Here is a 15,121-nt window from a genome sequence, read left to right as displayed (position 1 = left end):
GGCTCACAGCTCTGCCGCCACGCTCCAAGGGTGCCCATGAACTCGTTTTAGCAGGGCTGACTCACAGAAAATGCGTTTTCTCTTCCTGCCTGATTGCTTCACAGGTGAGAAAGGAGGGCTGGAAACTGCTGGGAAGTAGCTCACTGTTTCTTTATAACCACCAATACAAGAGTTTCAGAATACATGTTTTTCAATTCTATATCAAATTCCTTGTTCTGCACTCCACTGCATGACTCTTTTCTAAGGTGTGTTTAGCAGGCTACTTTTAGAGAACACGATTTTGTATGCCTCGCTGTGATAAATAATAGAAGAATTTTGCTTTCGCTAAAAGTAATTAAACAATTACTTCTTAGGCTAAAGCTATTATTAGTACAATGATCCAAATTTTAAGAAAAGTAAAAGACTTTACTACTGGGAAACGAAAAGGGGGGAATTGATCTGAGGAAACACCAACCCAACAGCCCCCCCCCTCCTTGGGATGCTCACCAGATGATCCATATCAAAGGGTGGTAACTCCTTTGCAATGGAATGAGAAAGAACAGAATGGGCCGTCTCTGGTATCCCTTGTCCATGAGATAAGAGAGGCACTGAAACCACTGAGCCAGAAAAGACAAAGGAGCTGCAAATTGGCCCAGACTTGAAGGACAAGGTGTAGGTGACCACAGGACTGAAGAATGAAGAAGATAAGATTGTAGAAGGAGCCAGGAGGCGTGCAGAAGGTGTTGAAACCAGCAGCTGTGTGGATAAAAGGGGGTTTGAAACTTAAACAATTTGGTGAGCCTGGACGGAGCTGCGACTCCTTGGCCACCCCAGCGCTGCATTTGCTCTCTTACCTTAATAAAGATTCATTAATCCATATTTGGATGTGATTGGCCTTAATGTACCTATAACATCGCGGTGGGTGCTGCTGAAACAATGATGAGAGGGGCAAGGCAAGGGCCGAGCTGCAATGGTGAGGGTTTAGCGTGGGGACGAGGAAAGGTTTTGTAGGTTGTGCTGGCTGCGAGGCTGTGCCGCCTGGAAGCCGGGCAGGAATTCCTCTGCCCTCCGTGACTTCCATCCTCCATCGTTTCCGAGCTGATGCTGGTTTGAGGGGAATGAGGAGAGGGTAAGGGCATCTCTCCAGAAGAACGGTACTTAGCTTAGAGCTCTGCTTGAGGCGGGCTTCAGGCAGGGCTGCAGCTCAGAGCCCCGCTGGGGCCATGCGGGCTCATGGCTTACACGAACAACCCTCGTACGAAGCCCCTCTGGAAGCACTCGTGGGGTGGCACGCAGGGACGGCCGCCTGCAGGCCCGGGGACGAGTGGGTGCCCACCAGGGCTGCTGGAGAGACCGCCGGGCTGCTCCATGAGGCACGAGGTGCTCCACACCCTCGGGCCGGAGGGACTGGGAGCAGTGAGGGCCCTGCCAGGGTGAGCCCGGGTAGGCGGGGAAGTTTCTTAATCACGCTGCTCTTCCCGGTGCGCCCGCCGTGGCTCCCCCTTAGGAGCAGCGGGGGGGACCCTGACTCTTTGAAAAACGGCACTGTGGCGGCTACGGGGGATGCTGAGGGAGAGGAAGAGGGAAGGGAGAAGCCCCCCAGCAAGAGCGGACACCCGCGGACTCATCCAGCCGCAGCGCCCCGGACCCGCTGCTGTCAAACAGGACGCGGGGCGGTCCCGCCGCGACACCTCCCACGGCCCCGCGGCCCCGAGACGCGCCATGTTAGGCGTTGGGGCACGCGCTGCGCCCGCCCCGCCCGGGAGCGCCGCCTCCTCCGGCCGCGCCGCGCACGCCGGGACCGGCCCCGCCCCGCCCCGCCCCGCCCCGCCCCGCCCCGCCCCGCTCCGGGCCGCCGCCGCCGCCGCCGCCGCCGCCGCTGCTGCTGCTGCCCGGGCCCCGGCCCCGGCCCCGGCCCCGGCGGCAGGATGCAGGTGAGCAGCCGCGGGGCGCCCCGCGTCCCCGGCCCCTGTGCGGCCGGGGCTGCGCTGCGGGGGTGGGGGAGCCCGCCCGGGCGGGCGGAGAGCCGGGGCCGGGCCCCCCGCCTGGGCGGCCGCGGGCCCCGCCGGCCCCGGCCGCCCGCGGGGAGCCCGGTTTCATCCCTCTGTTTTGGGGGTGGAGGTGGCCGTCGTGTGGTGGGATTGTTGTGAAGCGCCATGGCTTGGTTTTGTGGCGGTTTGCTGGTTTCTTGGGTTTTGTTTTGTTGGGTTTTGTTTTGTTTTTGTTTGGTTCTTTGTGTGTGTGTGTGTATGTTTGTTGTTTGTTTGTTTGTTTTGTTTTTTTGTTTTTTTTTTTTTTTTCTTTAAATACGATATTTATTTCGCTGCTGTAGTAAGCAGATGGGCGGGTGGGTGTTTTAGGCACTTTGTCAGTGTGTTGATAAACGATGGTAGATGCTGTGAAATGCAGTGTCGAGGGAAAAATGACCACCGTCAGAGAAAAAAAATAATAATGATAAAAAAAAATCTGGTGTGCTGTTAGATGCGCTACTCTATTTTCTTATTTTATTTTTTTTTTCCTTTGTCTTCTTTTTTTCCTGGTAGTTCAGAAGTACTGTGGCTTTGTATAAAGAGAGATGGTCTTTAACAGACCTGGTGTAAGCTGTATTGACGCAAGCAAAGCAATAGGTGTTGTATTCAGTTTTCAAAGTGAACTTAAGACATTAAGGAATCAAAATCAGTATGTGAGTGCTTATCACTGAATTTTCATGTATTTTAAAAAAAAAAAATATTGCTATCTAACTTGGAAAAACTTCTCCTGAATTTTGTAATAAGATGTGGGTGCTTATGGGCCTTACTTTGCAGGATTATTGTGACTATTTCACAGTAAAGCCTCTTTAACTTTCAGGCGCAGTCTAGGCATAGATTTAGATCTGGGCTCCTAGCAATGGGCTTGTCTGACGGAGTCCGGGCTTGCTTTTCTCTAAGCACTCGTGTAATCCGACTGACTTGAAGCTGCCGAGGAGCTATCCGGTGTATCCAGAGTTAGGTCTGGCAGGCCGGTGGCTGTGTGCCCTTGCACCAGCGCTCCCTGGTGCAGTGACCGCCGGCGCGGCGGCCTGTTCTCTGCTGAGGCTCTGTGCGCGAGCGCTGTGGCCAGCGGGCTTCCCTGACACCTTTTCCTTTTGCCTTGTGGGAGCTGCGGCGATGGCTCCAGTCCTTCAGAGTTTTGTACCCAGCCAAGACCACCTGTGTGTCGTGAGTGGGATGGAATAAAATAAAGTCACTCTTCAGGGTGCGTCTCCTGAGCCTGCAAAGAAGCCTTAGCATCAGGAGGATGCACGCTGTGACTTTCTGTCACCATCCAGGCAGTTTCCAGTTTAGCTGCGTGCTCTGTCTCTTGGAAAACTTGCCTCTGTTAAGTTCTGAAAGTGGTAAAGTTCACCTTGAATGCACATCATTCGTTTCTTGTTCTGTTCTAGGACCCAAATAAAGACACGGAGTGGAATGACATCCTGCGCAAGAAAGGTATCCTTCCTCCAAAGGAAAACCTGGAGGAACGGGAGCGCGCAAAGGAAGAGGAGCAGCTTGCCATCCTTCAGAAGTCTCTTGGTGGGTGACCAGCCAACGCAGGCAGCAGAGCAGGATGAGTCTTGGGATGGCTCCTGGGGGAAGCTTGTACAAAGGAATGGCCAGCAGTAATGCTTGTGTGACTGCAGGGCAATGTGTCCTTCTCCACGTCTGTAAGGGGTACCAAAGCTGTTTCTTGTATCAGGTGGTCATCTGTTAACAGTATCAAACAAATACATTCTTGAACATGTGGCTTCTTCCAGCATGGGAAGGCTTTGTCTTGATGTCAGCTCCATACTTTTATAGAAGTAAATGTTTGAAAACTGAAATAAACAGTGCGAAGGGAGTCTACCATGTGAATGTGCAAGTAAAAGCACCTCATGACCTTACCTGTTGTATGCTTCCGCCTCCCTCCGTTGTTCAGGCATCCCTGCTGTGTGTGTGTGAGGTACGGATTTGCGGCAGCCACTGAACTTGGAAGCTAGTGCAAGTACTCGTGTGCTAGTGTAGGCAGCCTTCATCTCGGAGTCCTTTACATCATTGTCTTTCCAGCTATATGTCTAAAGTGCATAATACTTTCTAAAAATCCAGTAGCAATAATTTAAAAAAGCCATATTTCCCATAGTTAACCTGACTCTAAAGTAAATAAATCCTTTTGGCTTGATAAAAGCTGATGAGTTTTAAGCTTGGAATAAATTTCTTTCTGATTTGATGTTTCTTCCATTCTAGTGAAAACTTATGAAGACATGACTCTGGAAGAACTAGAAGAGAATGAAGATGAGTTTAATGAGGAAGATGAGAAGGCTATTGAAATGTACAGGTTAGAGCAGCATGCAGAATTTGGCTTTAAAGCAAATTGGAGGTTTTCTCTTTTATAGGCTGTTAGATATTGTTCAAGAGGAAGGATGTTGTTAGGCCTTATGATAGAAAAAGTGGGTTGTGTTTCTGGTCTCTGGTAGAGCTTCTAAGTGTCTTTAATAGGATAACTGAGTTTAAATTCAGTGTCCTTTGTCTACAACCTAGTTTTGCAGAGATAATGTGCACCTGCTGAGTGCATGGCTGGGGATTCTGAGAGCTTTGAAAATCACCTCCAAGATTTCTCAGTTTTTGCATGAATGAGATTAAGGTGCTGCAGATTTACAAAATTACAGTGTTGGTTTTCCATTATCACTATCTCTACCATCTCTTGTGGTTTTTGCTGCTTAGTTAGGTATTGTAGTATCTGCAGAATAAATGTTGTCTGAGGTCAGAAATGAAGAAAAAAATTACGAAACATAGTTGTACTTGCATATTGTCAGTTTTAACTTGTGATGCAAATATAAAAGCATTTATTGAGTATGTCAGCTTGCTTTTTTTGCTCTGGGGTTTGAAGAAGTTTGTAATGTGCCTCTGAAATCTAGGTTTCAATCAGCTCCTTTAAGTGTTCTGTCAAAAATGCATCTATTCTCAAGATCTCTTTTCCATTCTTTGCTGTTCAGGCAACAAAGGTTAGCAGAAATGAAAGCAGCTCAAATGAAGAATAAATTTGGGGAAGTTTTGGAGATTTCAGGAAAAGATTACGTTCAAGAGGTTACGAAAGCTGGAAAAGGTGTATGGGTAGTCCTGCACCTCTACAAACAAGGGTAAGAATTTGTTTTTAACCTTTAAACCTTTCACTGTCAGTAGCTGAAAATACTCTAGACAAATGTGTAGCTATTGTGGAAGTTAAGGAGCTGATTCTGGAGTTCTAAGAAATAAAAAATTTAATTAGTCATTTCATTACTGTTGACTCAAGAATGCAGAACTTAGCTCTAAAACAGTGTTACCATAAAGTGGCTTTTTTATTTATACATCTACACAGCACAATGTGACTTGTATGATACAGCTACCATAGAGGTAGCTGCTGCCACTGAAGTATCTAAGCTTTGGAAATTATTCTGGATAAAGTGCACAGGGCTGTGCACTGGAAGGATCACTGTTTGTCTTTAGCCTGGTTTCTAGAGGCATAAAAACAGACTGAAGAGGGTTTCCAGTCCTGTCAGTATGATGGAAAAACTTGTCAAAAAAGTCTAAGTTGCTAGAATTTTCTGGAAATGGTTAGAAATACTTGATTTTGTTAATTGTCTGTAATTGCCTCACAGGTGTTTGTCATTTGCATACTTTGTTCCAGGTGCTGCTTTTCCTTTCTGTTTTGTCCTTGGTCACGCAATTTCTAAATACCCTATCTTCATAAATCAGTCTTTCTGTATGGTAGAGGGGAAGGCTGTATTACTAATACCTTAAAACAAAAAGACCACCCACCAAAACTTCCAGTGATGCTGATTTCCTTTGAATGCTGGAATACTGGACAACAAAAGTATTCAGAAATTGATTCTGGTACATTTGTGTTTTCATAAATGCTACTCATCAAGCTGATATTTCTGACCTTTCTTCTGGAGTAGATTACTGTCTAATTTGTCTTTCCCACCCCCCCCCCCCTTATGTGTGTCTGTTGCTGTTCTTCACAGAATTCCACTCTGTGCCTTGATAAATCAACATATGAGCGGGCTTGCAAGAAAGTTTAGAGACGTGAAATTCATCAAAGCTATCTCTACCACCTGCATTCCCAACTACCCTGATAAAAACCTGCCTACGATATTTGTATACCTGGAGGGAGACATCAAAGCTCAGTTTATCGGGCCTTTGGTGTTCGGTGGCATGAACCTGACAAGGGATGGTGAGTGTCTGCATCTCTGGTCTTCCAAAGGAAAAGCAAAACTCCTCTGCTGGGAATGAGAGAACTGAGGCTTAGGAGCAGAAGGGAGATACTAAAAATCTTCTTAGATTTTTTTTTTTTTTTTTTGGCACCCTTATGACTTAACAAGGTACAATTAAGGCTGTCTTGTAAAAGCAGTGAATGGCTGAGTAGGCCAACGTATTTGTTTTATGTATGTGCAACTATTCACACCCTGTGTTGAGTGAAACAATTTTTTCTGAAAATACTAAAGGGTCAATAGTACCCACACACACTTTTGGGGGCTCTTGTACATGAATGACTGACCTTGCCCCCAGTTAATTGATAATCTGTGTACTTGATAGCTGGTGCTTGCCTGTTGCATTGTAGGGCTTCTTGTTTCATTTCCAAGCTGATGGCATATATTTGTCCATTGTACCTTCCTGACATGCAGGCTCTGCCCCTCGTGAACCTTTAAAGAGAGCCTGCCTGTTTGTCCAAATGGGGCTGCTAGCCTGAAATTGGGTTGCTTCCCAGAGATGGCAGCATGTTAAGCTCCTGCCTCAGTGACTCGGGGGCACAGGGCTCCGTGGGGAGAGGTGGTTGCCTTTCCTGAAGGTCACTGTTTTCCCTGCATCTGTTCCTCCTCGCCCATCGCAGCAGCTTGGAGTCAAGCCCCGCGCAGCCCCGTTGGTCTGACGTGCTGCAGGAGCTGAGGGCACTGATGCAGGTCTCCTGGAGCACGGTGGCTCTGCAGTGAGAGCTGCCGTTTGGAGACGGTTGGTCGGGGATGGTGTCTTACAGCAGTGCTTAAAGACAGAGGTCAACAGTGAAAAAGGCTCTTTGTGGAAAGCAGATGCAACTCGGATGTAACCTAGAGGATTTCACTTCAGTTAAAAGGATACTCATCAGCTTTCTGAGTAGGCATATTGGTCCAGATGCCTTCAGTCTGTTTCAGGGTCAGGCTTTAAGGGCATCTTTATCTGAAGTGAACCACAGTTAAGCAGCATTTCAAGGCCCCTGCTGAATAGTGTCACTGCCTGTACTGGGGTAGGATGCAAAGGGTTTTTTTTTACTATAACCGTGAAGTTTACAGGATATCTTGGGTGTGTACTGTAGAAAATTCTCCCCTGCCTCGAACTGTCAGAAGGGGAAAAGCTCACCAATGAGATTGATGATTTGAGAACAGCTAACTAACTACAGAGGTTGCCTAATTATACAGTTAGCTTTCTCTCATTTTTAGCAAATAAATAGCTGATTTTGTGAGGGTCCAAAGGTGACTGAGTCGTCACAGAAACCTGGACACTGAAATTCTGCGCTTCCTCTTATTTCTTTCTTCCCTTTTCCCTCAGCCCAGGTGACTTCCACGGGAGACAAAAGAAAGTGTGAGGTTGTATTCGTGACTCTGTAATGTCCAAAGGAAATTAGATTTAATGATAGGGTTGCTAGCAGGACTAGGAGAAAAGTTTCAACTGAGTGTGTTGTAGTGACTTTCTACCACTTTTGGGAAGCAATCTAGTTTGGGCCTATATATTAATAGGCCTAATAATGGTGAAGTCTCTCTTACTGCCTTACAAAGGAACTAATAATCAGTGCATAGCATAGTGGGAAAGGGTTGAGTTGTGTTTACAGAGTACATAGTACATCCCTGAAAAATCCCTGTAATTCATATGTATAAATGAAATTGCTACAGTTTTTTTGCCCCTCAGCAGATCTGTTCCCTACCTTTTCTGCTTGTGGTGAACTCGGTATATGATGGAAACAGCTGTGATATATGAACAGTGTTCCTTCACCAGCAACAGATGTGCAAACCCATCCTCTGCCCTTACGTGGTTAGAAGGAGGTGGAATTCACTTCCACTGAGAGTTGCCTCTCAAGCTGCTCCTCTGCATCAATCGCTTCTTTTGCACTTCTGGTTGTAAAGGGAGCAGGGAGGCACTGGGGGTGCCACCGGTGGGCTGCAGAGCAGTACCCTGAGCTCTGCTCCCTGGGCTCAAACCTCTGCCAGCACTAGTGACTCTGAAGGGAGGGCTTGACTGGAGACCTGGACGTGGAAGAGGAGGGGGAGGAATAGAGCAGGGCCCTGGTTTTGGTGGTGGTGATGGCAGGGTGATAAGTGAAGTCAGCTGAGTGGGCTTTTTACAGTTTGCTCCCCTGCATTTATAGCTCTCTTGTTTTGCTCTGCACAGAATTGGAGTGGAAGATTTCGGAGTCGGGTGCAATCAAGACAGATCTGGAAGAGAACCCCAGGAAGCAGATTCAGGACCAGCTCATGTCCTCAGTCAGGGCGTGTGTCCCAGCCAGGGGGGAGAGTGACTCAGAGGATGACTAACTCCTGTGACTGCATCAAGATTGATCCAGTACACTTGCAGCCAGCGTTCCTACCTAGAGCACTGAAGATGCTCATCAAGATCTTGCTGAGCCCCAGAAGGGTCGTATTTCAAGACAGCCATTTATCTAGAAACTAAAAAAAGTTTATTAAAAAAAAAAACCCAAAAAAACTTACTGCAGTTTCACTTAAGATCATGAAAGATATTTTATATTCTGAAGCCTGAGTAAATATTACTCAAAGTTTTAAAATACAGACATCAGTAGAAACAGAGGTCTCTTGTTTTTTATTTTATTAGTAAATTGCTGACTTTTAAGGCCACTTCATATTTTAGATTTTAGTGCACTATTTTTGACAAGCTTAACTCATGTAAATCATGTTTAAGTAGCTGGTCTTACACAATGGGTTATAGTACTTAATTGGGCCTTCTCTTAGCACACAGTGTGTAGATGTCGGGCATCCTGGACTGGGGAGAGCTAGGTGAGGTGACCCATGACGTCGGTGCCACCTGAGGTGGCACGTGGTCCTGTTCTGGTAGGGAGGCCAGCGTGAGGCTGTGAACTGGGACCCCGGACGTCTTGGGAGAGGCCTTGGTGATGGCCAGCATCTCCTGGAACCTTCCGAGTCCAGAACCCCCTTTCCTTTAGCAGCAGTATTTTGCCTTTCACAGGGGCTGAGCTTCCTGCACCATCTTTACTGCTAACTGGGAAAGAAAATTCAAGATGGTGGTGCTCGAGTGTGAAGCGGCTGACTTCCTCCACAAAGACAAGTCTAATGTGTTTCTACAGTAGTGTCAAATGGAAGGGAAAACGATGTCTAAAGACCTTACATCTTTCTATATTAAAGCCTTCCATCTTCTAGGTACAGTAATAATTGAGGCCTTAGGAGAGAGTGAACTGAAATACCACCATAATTATAGATCTGCTGACACTTGGAGCTACTTGCTTATTTTGGATTGGGTTTAATGCCCACCTACACTTTCAATTTGTCTACGCTTGGGCTAACAAGCTCCAAGAGCTTTTGCTAATAAGGCTGCCCCAAGGACATTTTGTTATATTGCTGATGGATTCTGTGGGTGGATGGTACAGAATGCAACGCTCTATAAAAAGCAATTTTATTTTAGTTTTGTATTAGTTCATAGCAACTTTTAAGCATGTTTTTTGCACTCTGATTCCCCAGTCAAATCAGTGTGTAGTTCAAATGAATAACTGTTTCTTAAACTTTGGGTGAAGTTGTAGGATTCTGATGGAGAGCTGCTTCTCAGATCTGAATGGTGATTTGAGTGTCACCTACGTTTCCTTTTCTCTTTTGTGTTTTTTGGCAAAACAATTAAAACATTAACATTTTGCGGGTGAGCCAAATGCAGCAGAATACAAGCTGATAAATCCTGAATATTATTATTTTACATACCACCACACTTCTCTTGATACTGGACTATCCAGAATGCTATCAGACCTGACGTTTTTCTGTACTTACCTACAATTTACAATCTAGGAAGGGGACAACTCTTTCTCCCCTGCGCTGCATATTTTGCTTATCTTTTTTTTGTCCTCATTTAACAGTGCTTTGGAGAGACCTCTGAGGACATGGACTTTTATTTCCTTTTGGAGCAGCTCCCAGAAGGAAAATCAGTCCAAAGAGCTAGGCTATTGCTAACCTGAAATAAGACCCTGTGAAATGTGTGTAGAGTGGATGTTGCATCCTCAGACTCTCCCTCCAGATCTGCTGTAGTTGAGCTGTCTCAATTACTGATGCAGACACAGCTGCCATACTATTCTCAACTTGTTTATAATTTAAAGTTTATGAAACCTTTTAGGAAGGGGAGGTAGAATCTGCAATCCATCTTGTGTATCGTTGCTGTGACAACTTCAATTTGAAATCTAATTTAAAAAGTAGGCAAAGCTTTGGATACTTTATTTCTATTATTCCCTCTTTTATTGTCTCCCACTTCAGTGCCTCTATGGAGGCAGAGAAGCAATAACATTGCAGCTGGCCTTTCACTGTCTTCTAGAGCATGGATGATTTATGGACCGCAGTAGGAGAGAAGCTCGAAGCACGATGACCACTGCATGTAGATGGGGTTGCTGAGGGCTCTGTCCTATGGGATCTTGGAAACATCTAGGGATGAAGATTCCTCAGATTGTCCCAGTGCTTGACCGGCTCCAGGGCAGCCCTCTTCTTCACAGCCTGCACAGGACAGCACAGGCAGCAAGACCTTGAGCCAGGACTACAGAAGAGTCTGTCCAGAGCTTGATCTAAAGCTTGCTGTTCAATCAGGAGAACTGGTGTTTCAAAGACAGACAGGCATCCTTAGGATACTAACCATAGACCTGCTAGAGCTAATCAGCAGAGAAAGCTGAAGGATAGAGTGTGTGTTTTGACCAGACCATACCAGCTTGTAAGGACCTTAGCCAGTGGCTCCCAGCTAAGAGGATGTGTCTTGAGCCCCCCTTCTGGAAGGGGGATGCTCACACCCTCTACTCCAGAAACTACAGGCCTTCCTCAGACATTTCCTGCTTGTTCCTATCCACACTGGCACAGTGATTCTTGTTCCCTAATCTGCAAAGTAAGCCATCTTAGATGGGATGGTGTCCCCTCAGTGGAAGGCTCACCCCTTGTGAATGAGGCACTGCCTTGGTGCGGGTTTGAGCCCCTCAGGCACAAGTGAGAATTGAACCAAAGTGCTTAGGCCCTTGGCATGTGGTGTGATAAACCCTTGGATAAATAAAAAGGGAAGGTGGGACTTTGGGCTCTTTCTGTTATGGTCTTCTCTTCCACCAGGGTCTTGAAAGACAATCACAGCTGCCTTCCCCTTTTGGACGGAGTTTAATGGATTTTGTGGGCTCTGGGACCACCCAGAGGACTAGGGCTGTGTATGGGCATCTGGTTGCCCCAAGCTGTTTGTGGCGAGCCAGATACCCAACACTCATGAATGACACTTATGGCACCCCCGGGCAGTAGATATGTCTTTTTCCCCACAAGAATCAGGCCTACCCAGGTGACTAGGTAGGAGAGGGGGAGATGGCCTCTTCTAGCCTGCTCCCTGCTGTCAGGGCTACAGCAGGGGCTGCCTTGCCATTCAATAGACAGCACTGAGCAACTTACAGCAACTCGGGAGAAATGGAGACAGTTTGACTGGTACCGTCTTCTATCCTGAGCTGCTTAATGTGTTGACGTGTCAGGGGAAGCCGTTTGAGGATTCCCTGCTGGAAGGGGCAGAGGAGAGAATAGTCACAGACAAGAAGAGGCTGAATGTACTGCCCAGCTGCTGGGACCCTTGTGGAGCATCATTTCAGATGGTCTCTGTGCTTCTTGGTATTTGGCTAAGTGTGAAACCAGCTTCTTGTAATTTTATTTTCTCTCTTGCCAATCATATTGCCCTGCTCAAGGCCTTTTGTAGAAATTAGGTCTCTGCAGGAAATGGATAATGAGGTCTGTTTAACCTTTTGGTGGAGCAGAAGCTATGGAAGCATACAGTTAAGGTGAATGAGCTTTAGTTTAAAAGGAAGTTGACTGCTAAATAGCAAACCAAAACAGCCAATTAATATACGTAGCAGAATGAGGCAGTATAATGGGAGAAAATAATTGGAGAGCGTGAACTCTCATTTGCTAAGATTTGGGACACTGTTGCTAAATGCACTGTCTGTATTTTTGCAGCCTGTCAACAGTTAGTGTTAGATCAATGCTTGCTTCTCACCAGTGTGATAAGGGTCTTTCCGTCAGCTATCATGGGGAGATGTCGGAGGCAGTGATCCTGTAAACAGTGCTGAGGCTTGTTTGAGTTACAGTCCTGTATACTGCTGCCAAAGCATCCCTGACATCCCACACTGCCGCGGTGCCGGCGGGTGGGGGGGAAAAGGTAACCCTGGGCCATAGACAGGGACAGATGATTTACCATTAGTGGACAGTCATCTGGAGTTTTTTGTGTGAAATGTAAGTGAACCACTAATAATAAAAAAGGTTTTCTTTATGGTACACGTCTGAAGTCTACTGCTTACCTAGGTTATGTGAGCAGCCACATGACGTTCATGGCAGGCTGCCCTGATCTGAATAAGTCATCACTGCTTTTCATTTACCCAGACCTGTTTGCATTCACAATCTGCACTCACCAAACCCTGCCAAACCTGGAGGGTAATGTTTTACATCCACTTCACGTGCAGAGGGAGAGCCAGGTGGTGTGCAAGCAGGGTAGGGCCATGGAGGGGCAAGTTAAGCTGCCAGTGCTCCAGGTGCTTAGTCCAGCCGTGGTCGGGGGCCTGCACGTGGGCAGAAGCAGCGGCAGGACTGCGATCGCAGGAGGTGAAGTGAGGGAGTGTCCTCTGAATGCCCGTGCTGTGCTGTACCTGTTTCGGTCAGGTCCTTTTTCCCCGGGCTCAGCTCAGCCTTGCCTACCTCCTCTTTGGGTCCAGCCCATGACTTCCTGAATATGCTCAGGTGGATATTTGCTCGGCCTTACTGCTGGAAGTAGTTTAACCTGGGTGAGATGATTCCCTGTGAGAAAGCTGGGTGTGTGCTTCCATCTCTGATGGATCAGGGTACAGAATAAGCACATGATTTTAAGCTAGAAGTTAGCATGATAGCTGAACACAAATACTTGTCTTCATAGAGTTCAGGAAGAAAGTAACTCTGATCTACAGCAACTCCCATGAAAGTTAAGGCGTACTCTTTATTCTTGTATTATCAACTCAAGTCCACAATAATTTGTCATTATTCTCTTTAAATCTAGGGAAGTTTTCTATTTCATGGGCTGTGTGGCAATGGGAAATGAGATTTCTAGTAGAAACCTCAGTAACTGAAGTTGGACTACCTCTTGTTTTGTGAAGGGGGTAAAAAAAGCGCTGTTATATGAATCTTTCGCTGCGTATTTGTTGGGATTGGATCATGTCTAAGGAAACTTTACTCTCACTGAGATCAAAGAGGCTGTCCCTTCTCTATTTTAAATCACTATGTTGCTAAAACTAATCTATTCCCTGTCAGGTGTCTGGAAGGCAGTTGAACTCGTTTCTCATTACAGCCAATTATAAATCACTCTTCATTTCAATCTTATTTGGCTAATTCAGTCATCAAAGTATTGCAGGACACAAAGTATTTTATTGATGCATTTAGCTCTTCACAGAATTATAAAAAGTATTGAACTTCTTAGGTCTATCTAGTTGCAGATGGCTCTTGTGATGCAAGGAAAGGCTTCATTCCCTCCCATGGAAGGCAGAAACATTAAAAAAGAAAATCCAAGTTGCAAGAGACTCTCTAAGCTTGTGTAGGAGACTGATGAACGATCTGACTTACAATACAATGTGTTAAAACTTTCATCTCTTGACACCATGCCGAATTTTTCAGGACTTAGCCGAATTAATTTTAATTTACAGAACTGACTGAAGGAATTGAGGTCTGATTAAAAAATGGCAGGAGAAATATCAAGTAATTCTGAGGTTGTTTCTGTTTAACACTTCAAATGTTAAATAAGAAAGGAATTATATGATCTAAAGCAGAAGAGTCCATGTAGCAGATGTTAATGGACACCTAATGAGAGGAATGTAATTATGCATATTTGTAAGCCTCTGCTTCAGTATATCCACTATAAGAAGTCACATTTCTTCCAGTATATTGAACAGCTTAAACAGAGAGATGCTTCTTGTGGAGGCAAAAGTTACAGCATTTACTAGCAAGAGCAAGTCTTGATTTCCTGGACAGCTGTTGCCTACCTCCAAAGTGACACTGATTCCTGCTATGATATGTGTCATCTTGCTCCCACTCCCCTAAATATCCATGGGAATACTTTCATTCACAAGGAGGGCAGCAGAGCCAGCTACTGAACTTTTCTTCTTGCCTGATTGCAGTTTACCCTTCTGTGAAATAGTACAGACTGTCTGGGGGTGTTGGAAAACTTCATTAATTTTCTGCCCACATGCAGATGATTTCTGTTATGTAAGGATGAAAGTAGGGATGTCCTGGATCCTTCAAGTTGACGATCACTTTCTGAGGTTTGGTTGTTCCTGGCCTCAAGCGTTTAGAGGAGTGATTGTGAGGGCCACCTCCATGGCGGGGGAAGACCTGCAGGAGACACCTGCAAAGATTGATCTCTGCTGCAGCACCAAGGCATCGACTATTTTCTCTAGCAAGAAAGGGCTGGTGGTAAAAGGGTGCAAAGTTTAGTGGGATGAAGCAAAGAGAGGAGAATATGCAAAATATGGAGTTGGGTTTCCTATGCCAGTAATGTCCCCAGACTTCTTCAGCTGAGGTGCATTCCCTCTGGTTACATCTAGCTTGCAAATTTAATATTGCTAGGGAATGGGATGTGAACCAGATCCTGTGGGGTGAACCAAGTCCAGCTCAAAGGGCTGATCCTGGAAGCGCTTGAAGGAATTTCTTGTCTCCCTTTTCTCCAGGAGAAGAGAGGGAGGGGGAGAGCCCTCGAGACAGTGGAAGAGATGAAGGACAACAGTCACAGACAGGTAAAAAGGGGATCAGTTGGAAGTCTTAAATGAGAAGTCTGTCCATTGCTAGAGAAGAAGGGTAGAGGTGAGAGGAAGATAATAAAGAAAAATTTGAGAGCTCGCATTATGATGAAGATTCAGGAATATGTGGTGTTGGGATACACTAGGAGAAGCACTG

General features: G+C 46.0%; 1 protein-coding gene across 2 annotated transcripts; it reads left to right on the top strand.

The window, feature by feature from the left end:
• The first annotated feature begins 1,860 nt into the window (after nt 1–1,860).
• PDCL3 (phosducin like 3) lies at nt 1,861–12,484 on the top strand. 2 transcript variants are annotated; one of them, XR_006166795.1, is made up of 7 exons: nt 1,861–1,913; nt 3,401–3,530; nt 4,218–4,308; nt 4,967–5,110; nt 5,975–6,183; nt 8,370–9,370; nt 10,521–12,484. XR_006166795.1 is itself a non-coding variant. In XM_042806127.1 (6 exons), the coding sequence occupies exons 1-6, from the start codon at nt 1,908–1,910 to the stop codon at nt 8,510–8,512; spliced, it is 723 nt and encodes a 240-aa protein (XP_042662061.1). In that variant the 5' UTR covers nt 1,861–1,907; the 3' UTR covers nt 8,513–12,484. The 2 variants fall into 2 exon arrangements, 1 of the variants encoding a protein (XP_042662061.1); XM_042806127.1 differs by having other exon boundaries at nt 8,370–12,484.
• Nucleotides 12,485–15,121: the final 2,637 nt, after the last annotated feature.

The sequence above is a fragment of the Tyto alba genome, unplaced genomic scaffold, assembly GCF_018691265.1.
Source record: "Tyto alba isolate M040663 unplaced genomic scaffold, T.alba_DEE_v4.0 Super-Scaffold_45, whole genome shotgun sequence".
In the NCBI taxonomy this organism is placed as follows: Eukaryota; Metazoa; Chordata; class Aves; order Strigiformes; family Tytonidae; genus Tyto; species Tyto alba.
The sequence above is the reverse complement of the archived record's forward strand: the minus strand, read 5'-3'. Positions and strand labels throughout refer to the sequence as shown.